At 34.5% G+C, this 17,360-nt stretch overlaps 1 protein-coding gene across 1 annotated transcript in view; it reads right to left on the bottom strand.

Annotated features, from left to right (window-relative positions):
• Window positions 1–277: 277 nt before the first annotated feature.
• ARHGAP5 (Rho GTPase activating protein 5) overlaps window positions 278–17,360 on the bottom strand; it is a 47,242-nt gene continuing 30,159 nt past the window's right edge. The window contains exons 5-8 of the mRNA XM_030948554.1: window positions 11,152–11,229; window positions 10,059–10,190; window positions 8,310–8,415; window positions 278–4,077 (exon numbers count right to left, since the gene is read on the bottom strand). Of these exons, the coding sequence (XP_030804414.1) occupies window positions 3,747–4,077; window positions 8,310–8,415; window positions 10,059–10,190; window positions 11,152–11,229 (647 nt within the window). The 3' untranslated portion in view covers window positions 278–3,746. The remainder of the gene's footprint in view (window positions 4,078–8,309; window positions 8,416–10,058; window positions 10,191–11,151; window positions 11,230–17,360) is intronic.

Here is a 17,360-nt window from a genome sequence, read left to right as displayed (position 1 = left end):
CATCCCATATCGTTAGCAGAATTATGACCAATAATGTACAACTCTGATGACTTAAAGCTGACCTTAAAAGCCCACAGTTTTTACTTCAGGTTTAAAAATTCCACAGGAAAAACAGATTTAAGAGACCCAGGAGAGACAGCCTCCCACCCAAGAAAAACTTAAACACACTGCACTCTTACTTTAGCAAGACTTTGTGTGAAATTTCATTTCTGTGTCTGTGAAAGATAGGGTGCTTTTGCCTTTAAAAATTTAGTAGGCAACTAAACTGAACATTATACACAGTAAGCATCTTAGTATTTTATTCATTGCATCTTTTATACAGAATAAGCTTCACTGATACTTAATTCACTGCAGTATTCTCCTGATGTAGCAATAAAAGATTACATTATAAACAAAGAACAAAATTTTTACTTGAAATTTTTTTAAATGTGTGCAATTTTTGCAGTTAACAAACAGCATCACAATTACTGAAAAAAAAATGAAAGAAGCACATAAACTATGGGCTGTTTTTTTAATCTCCAATTGATAGTTTTTCTATGTTTATCATAAATATGAGAAGCTAAACTCCAGTAACTAAAAATAAACATACCTATAAATTCCTAGCAACCAGGATTCAAATAAAGGAGAAAACATATAACAACAACAACGTTTCTTTCCACTTAAGTTGACATCTGCGATCTATTTACACTATATGAGTTCAAATTCCACAAGATCATGAAGGGTAAGGATTTTTGAAACAACCTGTTAAAGCATTACTTAAAATGGCACTTTTGTAACTCAGGTCTGGGATTTTAGAATTGCTAAAACAGTGAAAGACAATGCACTGCAGTATGTCTATACCATTCTATAACATAAAAAAAAGAAACTACTCCATAAAGTGTCACTGAGATGGCTCAATCAAAGTAATATACATTTGTATCTTTATCAAGATAGATATTATGGTAAAAATGCTCACATTAAAAAATATAGTTATTATTATTATTTGGATTTTCATTAAAACTAGAAGGGTCTACATGAGCCAAAGTATGAGGAACTTGGATATAATAACATGCTTCCTCATTTTATAGCACTAATAAAAATAATAATAGAGAAAGCTCTATTAAAAATCTTTAATAACCACAGTTTAATTTCCTAGCATATTTTAAAAACTTTACTATGTGGGTGTATGTGCATGCATGTCTGCATAAACACACAAACAGATAAAAAAACTCCAAGTGTATATATTACACATACACACATGTCCACATTCCTGCATACAACTGTTCCATAATGCAAACAGTATGCAGGGACTCTTCCATGTGACAAGCAGGCACCACATGCCATGCTTTCTTATTTCTCTATGTTTATCCAGTAAATATAATAACCCTTTCATATTTGGCTGAATGGAAGTGTTAAGATTCTTAAAAATAATGGTGATTTAGCCATTTAGCCACATCATACATAAAGAAATGGAACTGCAAATACTGCTGATCAAAAGTTCAACATGAAAGTTCATAATGAAATGGAATGTAAATTATTCTAAAACTTATTATCCAAAGATTAGTTAAATATTATGGCAAAAAACTTGGAATTTATAGAAAGTTTAAAATGTAATTCACATTACAAAGACTGGAGATACATTATAGATGGAATTTTTAAATATGGATATGACTGGCATTTATTCTTAAGCTTCCTTCTATTAGAAATAGACTTGTTTCCTGTACAGGTGATGCTTTGTCTATGCCATATACAGTAGAAAAATAAATTCTTTAGCAACCTAGAAATAGTTTATAAAACTCTTGAAGTTTCATTTTCTTTGCTAAACATGCCAAGATTAGACTGAAAACTATAAATAAATGCTAGATAGACAACAGGAAAAGTAGAACAAGTTAGGAATACTACAATTTACAGGACAGACTTTATTGTACTATTAGTTCCTGTGTGCTTTGCAGTAGGAATAGGGTTGACTTTTCTTTTTTGTTTGTTTTCTTAAAAAAGATAATTACTTGCAAGAATATAACACGATATCAAGATAATTTATAATATACATGTACTTCAAAGAGCAGCCAGGTTTATGGTATTTTAGTAATCTAGAATGATAATCCAAGTCAGTAGAAGTACAATACCTAGGACATAAGTGGGAAAGGCAATTTTTATTTTGGGAAAATGGAGCAAATCAATCTCTTAATAAAAGCCTTAATTCTCAAAATCATCTATTTACTATAATACATACAAGACGATCTTAAATCTTGTTATAAGTGAAGATTACAACAGTGACCATCATAAAGCTTTTTTTTTAAACTACACAAAACATTCTAGCAGCTGAATGAGCCAAAACTTTCTTCTTTGCAGACCTAAAAAGGTACATTTTGAGCATGAAAGAAAAAAGCTGCTATGAAGAGTCTCACAGGTAGTGTTTATCTATGGTCTCCCCTTTGCTACAATTTGTAACCTTCTAATTAACCACTATCAAAATATTTAACCAAAAAGATTTGTTTAAATTAAGCAGCATTCTTTTACAGCAAAATTTGTACCAATATAAAAGTAAAATAAATGAAAAAAAGATAATTTAAAAATACGGTGAAAAAAAAGTCATTTGAAATTTTAGTACAACATACCACAGGAAAAAAATATGAATACAATTTCATGTGATTTTATATATACACACTCCAAAGAGGTTAATTGTCAGTACCCAAAGTATTTATTGCCATGTATTAGCAATGCATTTTTGTATATCTTTAGAGGGTCACATAAAAATAGATTTAAAGAATAGATTAATTGAAGTCCTAGATTAAAACATTGTTTGGTTTAGAGAATTTTACTACAAACAAAAGTCATGTTTATGTATGAAAAGTTATATAACCTTATATGAAAATGTCATGAACTATTTTCTAAACACTAAATGTATTCCCAAGTGGGAAAAATTAAAATATCTAAAATATATTAGATTAAGTTTACAAGACCATCAATGATCTTTTAAACATGCAGCTGTTTACAGAATTAACAGTTTTACAAAATGTTTAGTTCGGTAATGGAACATAAAGAAATAAGTAGGCAACATCAAAATTTTTGTACAATATTTGAAACTCACTTTTACAACAAGCATGTCCTTGGTATTGTGCTGTAAGAAATAATAAGCAAGTTCACCCACCCTTAAACTGTCCACAGGTTTACTTATATGTAAAGATGGATGGTGAGGGATCGTAAAATTCTCAACAGTGCACTTTGCATTCTTCCAAACCACCCTAAGCATAAAGTCACATAAGTAGCCAGGAGATTACAAAATAAACTATAGCTGGGTTTTAGTTGTTTACACAGAATGCTTGAATGTGAAGAAAATTGCCAAAAATAGCATGTTAAATAACAAAAACCAGCCATAAAGCAGGCTGTAAGCACTGAATGTTTCATAAATGTAATTTTTTAAATCATTTAATTTCTATAGAAAAATTTTTATTCACAATATATTGTGACAAACCGTCACAGGAATGATATAGTGATTGCAATAAGGTATCATGCAGCAGCAGCTTTGTACTTTATAGCTATTTTTGCTTTTAAAAATTAAACCTCTCCAGTCATGCTTATCACATAGTTTTTATCTGCAGCGTGTACAAATGAGGAACACAGTACGGGATATAACAAAAAAGATGTCCAATCAGCTGGATGGGAATTATTTTTCATAAATATGAAGTACATTACTGTATCCTGAAACATGCATGTCTATCGCTTGTCTCTACTGTCCAGCGCCAGGCTGCCTGCAATCATCATCTCTATATAATGCCCAGAGGGTCTGCTGGTAACTGCGACTGGATCAGTTGAGGCTGCAGCGGGGGCGGCAGCTGCAGGGGTACCATGGGTTCCACCATCTGCACTGGGTTGGAAGGTGGTGGCTGACAAGCCACTGGGTTGGGTGCTTCTACAATCTCCCCGTTGTAAAAGAAAAACTGACATTGTTGAATGAAGGTCTCTATAACTGATTGGTGGATTTTGGTGGTGGAAAGAAACTCTCTGTTTTCAAAATCGGGTCTCATCAAAGTAGGCCAGAAACAAATCGATAAGTTATCAGCAGTCATATAGTTGGTCTTATATTGCTGACTAACCCTGAAATGAGAATGATACACACAGAGTGAATTAAAACCAGTATGCAATGAAGTAGAAATGTTCTTGAATATTTTATGCGATTATACGGAGGAAAATTTAGAAACCATGTCATTTCCAGATTTGGACAGTTAACTAATATAAATCTGATTAAGCTTTTAATCAAGAAAGAAATTCAACAGTCCACTAGTATTTTGAATTGACAATAGCAAACAAATGGAAACAGGTTATTCACTTATTATCTAAATTTATTATTGCAATACTATTACCAAAAATAACGTTCAAAGGATAACAAACCATTCTGTTATCAAATTTATTATCTACAAGTAAATACCTACTCAGAAAAACAAAATCATTTCCACAGCAATAGGCTAGAAAGGGCCAGGGTGTTTTGTTTTCTAAAATATTCTGCATTCTAAACTGACATCACAATTTTATCTAGAAGTAATTATTGAGAAATACATGAAAAATCATGTGTTAGTACATCTGGCAAACACCTAAGATATGCATTCAGCTGGGAACATGCATTTCCTATATTACAGTAGATATCATGAAGGCAGCAGAGCTACAACTGTCATGCAGAAATAGGCAGAAAATAAAACTTCAGAAATTTGTCGGTTAGAACTCTGATGATTAACAAGAGCAGCCCACAAGAATTTCTGACAGCTGGCTGTAGTCCATAGACTGAAGAGCTGTGAAAGTCATAGTAAACACTAGAATTAACACTATAAGAAAATATTTCCACTCATTTACAATGCATGTATAATGGTAAAGATAAAGTATAAAAAATAGTGTGAAGGTATACAAATACTGCCTCTCAATCTGTTTCGAGTAAGTTTGGTCCAAAGGACATTTGGATACTATTTCTGAGTGGCAGTAAAATTCATAATCTCTTTGCAAAAAAAATTACATTTTAAATTCATTTATAGATCAAAGAATCAATGTAAGCTTCATTTTGCTTAGCATTATTATTAACATGCTGTATCCTCACAATCATCAGACTAAATAAAAGAAGTAATGGGAACGTAGGACTAGATGTGAGAAAAAAAAGAAAGGCGTTGCACCTTTTCCCCAATAACAGCTCACAACCAGATTAAACAAAATGAACAATCAACTGCATCCCCTCCTGTGCTTCAACTTTACCTTTGTACTTTCTAAGAGCAAACAAAACCCTACCAAACCTGTATGTTGGTCTCCTACCAAACTTTCTCTAACCACTTTAGAATCTTCTTCTAAGTGCTCAGCTAGTGCTCATTTACCTTCTATGTTCACTCACAATTAAAAATAACGTATCTCTCTTGATCCTGCCCACTTCCTCCACTGCCAAGTCTCAGGAACTCCGATCAGACTTTAAAAGCTGCACACTGGTGTGTTCCCAGGCCTCAGAAGCATATTATGCCATCTAAGTCCTTATGTATGAAGGGTCTTGTTACCAAAGAACATGTATAAAACACAACTAGTATCAAAAGGCCCATGTCAAGACAACACTATCTTGTTTTAAAAGCTCACTTCTGCTTACAGTTAATTAACCACAATTACCTGAAATGCTCAGAAAGGTGCTTATAACACTAATGAAAAATTCATCTCACTGTTGCCATTTATTAAGTTCTCATGGTTACCAGTCTCATACTATGTGGATAATACTTGTATTTTTTGTTTCAACAACCAGGTCTTGTGCTTGTGGACAAACCGAAATAATATAAATCACCAATCATTACTAACTATACAACAATAGCACATATTTTACTGTAATTATGTAGGATGTAAAAACAAAGCATCTAAAACATTAGCTTGTGATGAGAGCTCTTTCATCATGTAGAAGACTGCTTTACCTCATCAAATGAACAATTCATTTTGCAAACAACACTTCCATTTTAATTATATACCAGCAATATTTTACCACAAATTAGTCTCTTAAAAATAAATACAGACTGTCAAGAATTTAGCAACAAGCTGCCTTTAAGATTCTGTACACAGCTGTAACCACCTCTTTCTATATATGCAATTGCTTACATCCCAGCAGATTTCTTGCTGAATGGAATGCAACTACCTGACACTACAAATGAGACAAAAAATGACAGCCTTTCTTTAAGAAAAGATCATTTTCTTACTAGTAACCTGCAATGTAAATCACGCATCATTAATAGAGAGAGGACCAGACCAGAAAGTTCAACGTACATCACTTATGTTCTCCAGTAAATTCCATGATTAAGATGTTTCATTTGTTTGTAGATATTAGAATTACTCAGGAATTTTTAAAATTATGTTTAGTTCTTGTACTTGCAGCAATCCAGGCGCTTGACATTGTACATTCAGCTGTGTGTGCTATGCCAATAGATGACCAGATGAAAACTTTTGACAGTTCCGAGACTGCCATTCTTCCACAAAATTTCTATCAGGTTGATTAAGAATTAAATTTTTAGGTAAGTAATAACTGTCAAGTCTGAGATGTTTAGTTTTACTTTAGATACTTGCAAGCACATCTTTAAGTTCTGTAATATGGGCGTTTCATATTGATACGGTTTTATCTATTTTAGGGCTGAATTTGTATTGGAGAAAAGTAAAATGGAAAATTTGCTCCATTTCCCTGACAAGGAAAATGGACAATTTTATAAAGGTTAAGCATGCTGAACATGTGAAAGAGAGAAGTGTAAAAGTAGGCATCTAAATTCCAAAATTTTACACCTTCTGTGAAAAGTGCAAATAGAGAGTACCTACATTCTCCCTGTTGACAAAGTAGGAAAGTTAAAGGTTCTTATTTCTACCCCTGTACTACAAGCTCAGTTAGATCTTTACAAATACCTGTAGAAACACAAACACACAAACAGTAGTCCAGAACAATTAAATGTCATGAAAAGCTTATATATGTGTTTATACACAAAATTGCCTGTCTGAAAAGTAACATTGCACAGAGAGACAAGAAAGTCCTGACGGACAACAAACTGAGCAGGAATCAGCCAGGTGCCCCTGTGCAAGGGCAGCCAACAGCACCCTAGGCTGCATTAGGAGTGCTGCCAGCAGCTCTAGGGAGCTGATCTTTGCCCTCTACTCGGCACTGCAAAGGCCACATCTGGAGCCTGGGATCCAGCTCTGGACTCTCCAGCACAACAGACATTTGGAGTGAGCCCAATGAAGGGACATGAGGAAGAAGATTATTAAGAGATCAAAGATCCCTCAGATGAGGAAAAGCTGAGAATGTTAAGATTTGTTTAGCCATGGAAGGTCTTATCATTGGTCACAAAGAAGATGAATTGAGACTCTTCTGAGTGGTGCTGAGTGACAGGACAAAAGGCAACAGGCACAAACGTCCACAGGAAATTATCTTAGCATAAGAAAACACTTTTTATTGTGAGGATGACTGAGCACTGAAACATGCTGTTCTGAGAGATTGGAGTCTAACTTCCTGGAGATACTGAAAACCTAACTGGAAACCATCCTGGACAATCTGTTGCAATTAACTCTGTCAAAGCAATGGGGTTGAACAAAACAATCTCCAAAGATCCCTTATAACCTCAACAATAATATAGTTTTATCTCATTCTGTGGATTTTAGAGAATAATTTCATTTTAGCTGAATAAGAAGCACAAGTAAGCTGGTCTTTTTCTCTCTTTTTTATGACAATATTCTACACGTCAAAGCACAGATTATGATGTGATATACATCTATGAACACTATTTTAGTAAATATGGAAATAACTTTTAAATATAAAAACATTAAATTTCGTGCAAGAAGCAAAATTTAAGAAGCAAGTGTAACCAGTTTACTGTTACTTACACCTTGTTCTACATTTAACCATTCAGCACAGGGTTTGAGCTCTATATTTTAGATTTTGATTTAAGCTAGCCCTGTTTTGACAGGAGGGGGAAAGGGGGAGAGGGTGTTTAGGCCAAATGACTCAAATTCCTTAAAACCTATATTAGTTTATAATTTTAATAGCTATTACTTCCTGGGGGAGAGGGTCTATAATAGTTATAATTAGGTGCATAGTTATTATTAGGTGAAGTTATTCTTTCAAGCTTTTATTATGTACAGCATTCTTATAATTTTATAGTAGCAATGATGCCAGATAAATACATGTCAAAAATATGTCAGAAACAAACCGATAAGGCTTTAATAATCAACTGTAACTCCTAATTTCTTTTTCCACATTTTCAATTCTAGTAAATAATTCATTGTTAAAAACACAATCTTTTTTGCAACTGTTAAAACTTAAACAAAACTGAAAAATACTAAACCTGTTTAGATGAGTTATTATGTATCTGAAGACATCATAGTTCACTGGGTGGAATTTCTTCACAATCTCTTTTAGCTCGTGTAGCCGTTCTGTCTTATCCATGATTTCTATAGAAATAAGTGACATTTTCTGACACATCTAGAAACACATACTGAATAAAGTGTTGCCAAGTCTTTTTCCTAGTATAATGGTACAGGTAACCCACAGAGAAATATCAAGTGAGAAAATATTTAATAAAATTCCTATTTCCATAGAGTAGCTTTTTTATGATAGAGTTTGTCCTGGTTACTCTAAGCACACTAAGTACACCCACTGCAAGTTTAACTAAGTACAAAAATATTTTTCTGAATTTTAGCAGAATTATTTATCTCTGTTCAGCAAATAATTACTTGACTAGCTTACTGCTTGTGGAATTACAATGTAGCAGGGTCATTTCTTGTTAGAGTTCCCTCTGCTTGCAAAATGTTGTGACAGAAAGACATTGACATGAGCTTAGAATATCCTTAAAATTCAGCTTCAAATAATAAAAAAATTACAAATAGGACTGGTGCAGCTATTTTAAATATGCTGCCTAAAGAAGAACAGGGATTCTTCACATGCCCAAAGGACATTATTCATGCTTCAAACAGGAAATAGCCAACATGTAGGAAAGAAATATGAAATGAAGCAACAATTTTATTTTAAAAAAACACCAACTAATGCTGTGGACCCATACATTCTGCAGAATATGCTTCCAATCAATGATTATTCATATCATGAAAAGGAATTTAAGTTCCCCTCTATTACCTGACTGCATTGCTAAAAAGAACTTTGATCTACCCTAATGCCATAGAAAAAATGTTAAATACAGTCCAGTATATCCCAAATATAAATTTAGAGTAGTATTAATGGCATTTTAACACAGTAGTTACACTTATATTCTAAGTTATTTTATGTTTTGACTGGAATTTAACTATTATACTTTTAAGAAAACAATAAAACCAAAGTAACTACATTAAACAAGCAATATGCCTGAAAAGCACAGCAGAAATACCAGAAATAGTTATTTCAAGATATCATCAGAAAATACAACATTTCTAATGGGCTATATGTTAATCAAGTCCAGGCCAAACCAGGGTTTCCATGTTTTGAACGAGAAATACTTTGGAATACTGTACATCACGTATTCTTAAGAAAGCGTGGTGGTCATTCTGTGGAACAGCTCACTGCCAATATGAGACACCAATTTCACAGACAGGAATGCTATGAAATGCCTGAAGTATGTTTGTAAGGCAAAGGCAAACAAAACTAAGCATCTTACAAGAGTTCCAAAAGAATTTGAAAAAAAATCTAAGTGAATTAGAAAATTACCATAATATCCCATAGATGTGTCTGATTTTTAAAGTCTACTTTGAATGTAAGAACTCATTAATTCAAGGGGTTTTTTCCATTAACAACTGCAAAATGGCTCCAAGAGCTTTCATCATTTTTATCACTTAACAAGAAATGGAAAAAAGTAGATGTCTCTGAATTAAATTTTCTAGGAAAAGGAGAAATAAGATATAAACTTATTTTGAAAAATAAGTGTATTACATTCATCTCATCATATATAGTTCTTCTAATTTTAAAGAACGTTAAAAATATGTGTGTCTAAGGAATTTTAAAAAATATTCAGTGTAGATAGTCCTTTCAACTTACAATGAAGTAAAAATTGCAATAAGGGCAATGGAAATAACACAATTAAATCAAGAAAAGGTTGTTAATTACTTACTTGATGTTTCTAACAACTCTTGATGCAAAGAGTAAGGAACTAATGGATCTGGCAGATCTGCAAAAAAAGCTTTCAGAGCCCCAGCCACAGCATTCACTGTTACTCCCATTGATTCTAGACTGATATTATGATCTGCAAAACAAAATTTAAAAAATAGCAGTGTAAGTAAAAGCTACTGTTATCATTCCTTATAATACTTTATGAAGACAATTTATTCAAAACATTGAAAACTAAAATTTTGCTAAATGATTATTAAATAAGGAAGAAAAAGGCGAACCTATTGACAAGCTGCTATCACACCAACCCACAAAAAATCAAATATAAGAAAATCTGACAGCATTACAAAACAGTAGAAGATCAGAAAAATAAAGCTGTCTAATTCTCCATGAAGACTTGAATGATTTTGTATTTGTCATTAACTGGCTTCTGATTAATCAATTTTGCCCAGTAAGGAGTTATAAATTCTATCTCTCAAAATGCTGCTAAACAGCAAAGCATAAATAAATAGCACATTTATTTTCTGTAACATCTAGGAGATATTTTACAATTTTTCACAGACTCAACTTCATGATTAATGTTCAAGAACTTTTAATAAATATTTTCATTTTAAAATATAAAAACATCAAAGTGAACAGTCTAAACTACCAATCACATTTCATTATAATCTACAATGACAAAGGCTGTATAAGAAATTATTCAGACTTAATTGTTAATGTGTGTTATTCAAGAGAATTTTCACTAAAGAATTACTGTTTGTGGGGCATAAGAAGCAGGAGTGAATGCCTTAATGCCTACGAGTGATGAACTGTTAACACAAGGAGCAGCTAAGACTACACCTAAACTCTTTCAAACCTTCAAATACCACCTAGATAGTATTTTAACAGCATTTAAGCCAGCTGCAACGAGATCCTCCTCCTATCCTTGGAGCTTCACTGGTAATAACCTGGACTATACCAATACAACCCACCAGACCATTAAGGACACAGCGCTATGGAATTTGGTTTGAAAGAGCAATCCTTTCATACTGCACTGTGATAAATCCATGGAGAATTCATGTTCTGTTTTAGCTTTAAATAATAAAATCTCTGATTACCTTGATCAAACTGTTTTTGAATGTTGTCTTGATCTGTTTTATTCCCACTAACACGGTACAGGCCTTCAGTACATAATCCTTAGAAGAGGAGGAAAAATAAATATTAAAAAGCAAGTTTATATATATAAAGTAAAGCAGAACCAGTTATAACTACTAATTCAGAAATCAAAACTAGGAATACATTTCTTAAGTGCCTAAAAAGTTAACATATTAAACATTACAGCAATATAGGAATACCAAAACACAAACTGTCAGTTGTCTATTGAGTCCATCATTCCATTTAACACAAATCAGAGGAAATTACATTGGAGGATAACAAGATTCTGATGCAGATATCAGCTGAATAATGTAGACAAAATTATTCTCATACTGCTCTCTATTAGACTGTTGTTATTTGCACAGTTTTTTTAATAATCAAAAACCTAAATTCTGTGGTACCCCAACACTTATGTTTTTAAAAACTGTCTTCACAGTTTGGGCTTAACAATTTATTATGGCAAGCAACAACACACTAAAAATACTCTACAGGGTAAAAAAGACCCAGGCATTTGTAACTGAATCCTGATCTTTTGATTTCATGGTGTAACACACTCCTGTATATGACAAGAACTTAATCTTCCAACATGCTTTCCCTTTTACCATTTATATTTTATAAACTTTGAATCCATTTCTCCTCACTTCTTATCTAAGGCAAACTATCCCATCATTTACAAGTCTTTCTTTAAGTGGTGGGGGAAAAGCAGAAAAGGTGTTAGGAAGCAGAGGTTTCCCAAGCTTCTCATTATTACTTTGTTTTACCACATGTTACAGAGTCATCGTAATTCCACCAGCCTTTCAAGGTAAACATTGAACAGTCCACCTTAATTATGCACACACACACTCCACTCCAGTGATTATGCTTCCTACCACATTGCTATCTTTTTTTTTCCCCAGAGCTACTCACAGAATGAGAGTCCATCCTGATAATCACACCATTACCAAAGATATTTTTGGTTTTTCATTTAGAACCTATTAAGCAATATAAACAATTTACAGTTCCTTAATTCTTCAAGTTACCTTTATGGGTGCAAAATTATCTATACACTAGATATTTGTAACAGTACATGGGTTTATTAAAAATTCACAGCTTTATGAAATCTCTTGGCCTTCTGCCATCATAGGCCAATAACTGAATGCATTTTAGATCATCAGATCAATACTTAACTGTTCTGTCACACTACAATGCGCCAAAGGTGTCTTTTAAGTTACCAAGAAACATTAAGAATCCTATGATAATGTTCAAAGCACAAAAAATCACTTGACTGGTTCATACAGCTGGGATATTTTTAATAATTTCACATGACTCTTCTAACCCATAATTTCCTTCTTAATGCCTCAACAACTCAACATGTCTCTTCACTGGCTGCATCAAGGCTTATTAGTAAGCATTTCTTCCATGAACTTGCATGTCCATCATTTAGCTTTCTAATTCCATAGCCAAGGGTTTTCCTCTTGTAAATATACACCTGAACAGTCCTTTCAAAAAACCTGAGCCTTGTTCACTGATACCTTGAACACTACTAAAAGGTAGAATTTGGTGGCACAGAACAAAAAGTGGCTTCAATGATTCAGTGACTTCCACATCTTGAAAGGAGTTTCAAACCTGCCTTCAAAAAAAAATCCCAGATGTGTTATATGTGATCACAGCCAGAAACACTTTACACTCCTCTTCCAAAAGCTGTAAATAAATACAAAAGACCACGGGTAGATGAGAACAAGCTATGATCAAGATTCTCTTTGTCTACTATAAGAGAATTCTCTGTTGGAGATCCTACAGCTCCAGGATAGTCTTTGTTTTATCCAATTGCTATTCAATATTTTTCTGCACAAAGGAAACTGCATGTGCTGCAATAGTATTTCTGAGAAGTCTGATCCAGTCACTGTTTAGAGTAGGAGTGTATAAATCTCAAATACTTGAACTGGCTGCTCTGGAGACATATGCTCTAGTGTGCTATCTGCATTACAGTTTTAAGAAACAAAGTAAGACAACTTACAGTACTTCAGAAAATTTTCAGGTTAAACAAGGAGATGCCTACTGAATTTAAGCATCTTCCAAAAATAATGAAGTGCTGCAATTCTGGATTAAGCTACTAAATTTGTCTTCTGAATTCCTGAAGGAAAAATTTTCCTTGCTTGCGGATGTTCTAGAAAGTCATGCTCCATGAAATGGTTGGTCAATTGTCATTACACTTTCTCTAAGGCACATCAGGAGACAAGCTTCATCTGTTTGTGTGCATACACAAAGCTAGAAGTCTGAAAGTATTCTTTAAGTAAAGCTCCAATTCTCTGTTGCTTTCTATTATGCAACCAGGTCTCTCAAATGCTTCTTACATCAAGATCTTCCATCAAGTATCAGACATTCTAGTTCATTAGTTTTAGCTTTTAAACTCCTTGCATATCTACAATATGTATCTATAATAAAAGAGGGAGAGATAGAGAGCCTTCAACATTTCTTTTTTCTGACAGCTTTTTAAAAATTTGGTTCTTTCATCTGCATCCTCTCAATTTTTCCAAACTTTTTTCTATGTTCTTACTCTGTTTGTGTTCTGGTCCAGTTGTCATTTTGAATATATCCTTACCATACACAATTGCTGCTGCAGTAATATATATCAGAATCATATGATTTATTTGCTTCTCTGTCCTGCTAGTTTTACAACACCTCTAGGTTTAAATAACTAGATCCTCCTTATGTGACATCACAATAATCTATATTTATGTCAAGACAGTGCACATCCCCTTTGCCTAGGCTACTCTTCTCAAAGTCCCTCGTAGTGACTAATAAATTCTCTTGCACCTTCTTTTGTGCTGCCAGTTGTGACCAGGGCTCCACCCCATCTAACTGGAACTTCACCACATGGTGAAGTTTTTCAGAAAAGCATTTCAGAAAAAATGAGCAAGGTGGATCTGCACCTATATGCATAATAAGTCTGCAGAACACTTCCATTTTTGCGTTCCAACATATTTCCACAACTCTTGGGTTTCTCCACAGAACATACTAACTTCAGCATAAGGGAAGATCAAAGTCTACCTGGTACAATATTCATTTTCTGTATCATATACTACACCATGCAGTTTATGCTTGAGGACAGTAAAAAGGGCAAGACAGAAAAAAAAAAGAAAACCTACCAGCAATATTTTTGTGGTATATCCTCCCAGCTTTCTGCAGATGGTGGCTTACGTAGGCTTTTGCATAAGGTGTTGTAAGAGCCACCTGGGGATTTATCCTTCACTAATTCACTCAAACTCCTTCAAGTAATGTACTTGTAGTCTTTACATCATGGTGAATGCAGTTTTGGCATTCCAGAATGTACATTATGAAAGCACACAGAGTTTATGCTCAGTATCTAAAGTTTATATATTTTTTTTCACTCAACAAGAAGCAGTAACTTCTCTACATCTTTCCAGCATTGATTTTGTAAATTTATGTAATTGCTCTTCCTGAGCAATGTTCTAAGCTAATCAATTTGGTGCTTCTTTATCCAAGAGTTACTATTATTCACAAATATATTATCTTTTCCAGTTCTTTCCTATTCTGAGAAAGGCTGAACCAAATGGCAACCAGTATCAAAACAGTGTATATAGCATCACATTATGTAATGGCATGATTTTTCTTCCTCCAGAACATTTTTTTTGCTTGCTTGACAGCAACAAAGAGTTTAAGTTTTCAGAGAGCTGTCTATGATGATTTCAAAGTCTCTTCCCAAGTGACAACAGCTATACTAGCATTTAGACTGCTGAAAAGTCATAGTGTCTGCTAACAACATCCACAGCCAGGCTCCTATCATGTTCTGTCTGTGTTTCTGAATACATGCCACAGCCACAGTAAGCCCATCTCTCCCAGTTCAACACCTTCCTCTACAGTGGTCAATGGAACTTCTCAAGACACATTCTCCACTACAATAGGTGAGACTATCATTCCCACACTTACCTTTGTAAATATGGTGATCTGTATATTTCTCTAATTTTATTCTATGGATTGATCTGGTGTACCTCTTTTCAACTCCCATGCTACAACACAAGACTAAAGGAACTCCCAACTTACTGATCCAAACCAGTAATTTCTATGTACACCTAGAATGTATATAATTACTGAGCAAAGAAGCCAATCTCTAAGCAAGAATCTCACACTAACTTTACTTACATAGAACACATTTAATGTGTCCTCATCAACACTGACATTTAAAGTCCCATGACATTCAATTCGCACACTGAAAACTGGAACCAAAAATAAGTGTTTTACTGCTTCTTGTAATAAAATAATTTATAGCATATTGAAATGGTCAATAAACAATAAGCAGTGGAAGGAAATAAGCAGTACTTTTACAAAGACCCTTATAATAGGAAGCTCTCTAAAGCTGAATTAACATTACACTAAATTTACACTAACTGATTATTAAACAAGGTCTCAACCATTTCATGAAGTGTCACTCAAGCCCGTATTTTAAGGCCTGCCCATTTCAAAAAGAGAATACAAGACTACAATTAATATGACACTATGAAAATGCCTAGGAGAAGGCAGGCGCATTCTTTGCTTCATTAAAAATGGGTGACAACTGAAGCATTGTAGTTTTCCAGGCATACAGCTGTTTGGTCACTTTGGGTCTGGAGAATGCTGAGGGAGTAAGTGGAGCAGGATAACTATTGTACATACCCTGGCACCTTGGTCCTACCTGAGTTGTTCAGGAATTCTTTATATAATTCCCATGATGTTTCCTTTGAACAGACACCTCATTAGCAATACAACTCAAATGCACAACATGTGTTTTGTGAGTATTTCAAAACATCTTTGTTTACAGTTTTCGGTGTCTCTCACACTACTAAATTAATGCATGCGCTCCTCCCTTGTCTGGTAGTCAGTCTTCCATTAGGAGAAATGACTGATGCCTGTTTTACCCTCTTGAGTTTGTTTCCTCTCTGTTGATTAATTCCAAAGTTACAAACACAGATTGGTGTACAGTCTCCTAAACACTGAAACCTATTCTATGCCAATTTTGAAGTGATCACAGAAGAAATTCTCAGGAGATCATCTAGTGCAACCTTCTGCTCAAATAACAGTCAACACAGAAATGAGATTTGGGTGCTTATCTAAATTTCCCTTTAATATCTCCAATTTATTCTACAATCTCTCCGGATAACCTGAACCAATGTTTTAATAACTTCAGAGCAAAAGTATTCCCTTTCTTTCTAATCAGAACCTCCTATGTTAATGACATTGTACTTCAGTTCTTTAGCCTGGCTGCACGTTATCAGTAATCTCTTCATAGGAATGGGAAGCCTCCTCTGGTACCCCCTCAGCCTCTTCCTCTCCAAGCAGAATAAACCCACATATTAGGAACTCCAGCCCCTGACCCTCTTTTGCTAGACTCAAGTTTGTCAACACCCTTCTTGCAGTATTTCAGATGACGTCCAACGAGCGTAGAGCAAAAATTAGTAACTGCTTCTACTGCTGTAGTGCCTGCCCCTTCTACTGGGAAAATCCAATACAGAAGGCATGATCAGCCTATTCTCCACCACGACCACAACATCCTTTCCATCAGCACTGACATGGACCCAGTCAACTGCTCAGCATGTACTACTGCAGGGGTTTAGTCCTTGCAATTCTAGTTTAATGGCCTGGCTTTGTCCTCACTGAATTCCTTCAGGTCCCTACTATCCCATTCCTCCAGCTTGTCTACGTTCCCTTCAGCAGAAGCCCTGGTCTTAAATACATTAACCACACCACCCACTCTGGAATCACTCACCACCTTGATGAGTGTACAAAATGTGTTGTAGAGCTATTTAAACCAGAATCACAAGTAACAGAGTCATGGCCTGTGTGCATTTTTTGCTAAACAAAGTTTCATGGGCAGTTGAGTCAACTTAACTAAACAATATGACTGAAAGCGATGGTCTCACTCCCCACCTCACCAATCACTCCCTCCTTGCTCCTGCTCCCTGCCTTGCACTTGTTTTGGCACATATTTGACTCTTAACTTAGCAGCTGTAATACTACGTAGCAGAACTTTCACCCTTTTTGCTGATACAGCTTTTCAGAACAGTGAATTCCACTGATTCAGAGACATCTGACAACTGCCCAAAATGAAAAGTGACAGAAACTCATACACCAGGCCAAGGGGGTGTCCAGGTCTGTTCTCTCTGTCCAACACAACAGGTTCCTAAAACCCTCCAGC

Source organism: Camarhynchus parvulus, chromosome 5 (assembly GCF_901933205.1).
Source record: "Camarhynchus parvulus chromosome 5, STF_HiC, whole genome shotgun sequence".
In the NCBI taxonomy this organism is placed as follows: Eukaryota; Metazoa; Chordata; class Aves; order Passeriformes; family Thraupidae; genus Camarhynchus; species Camarhynchus parvulus.
This window is presented reverse-complemented; position numbering and strand designations above follow the sequence as displayed.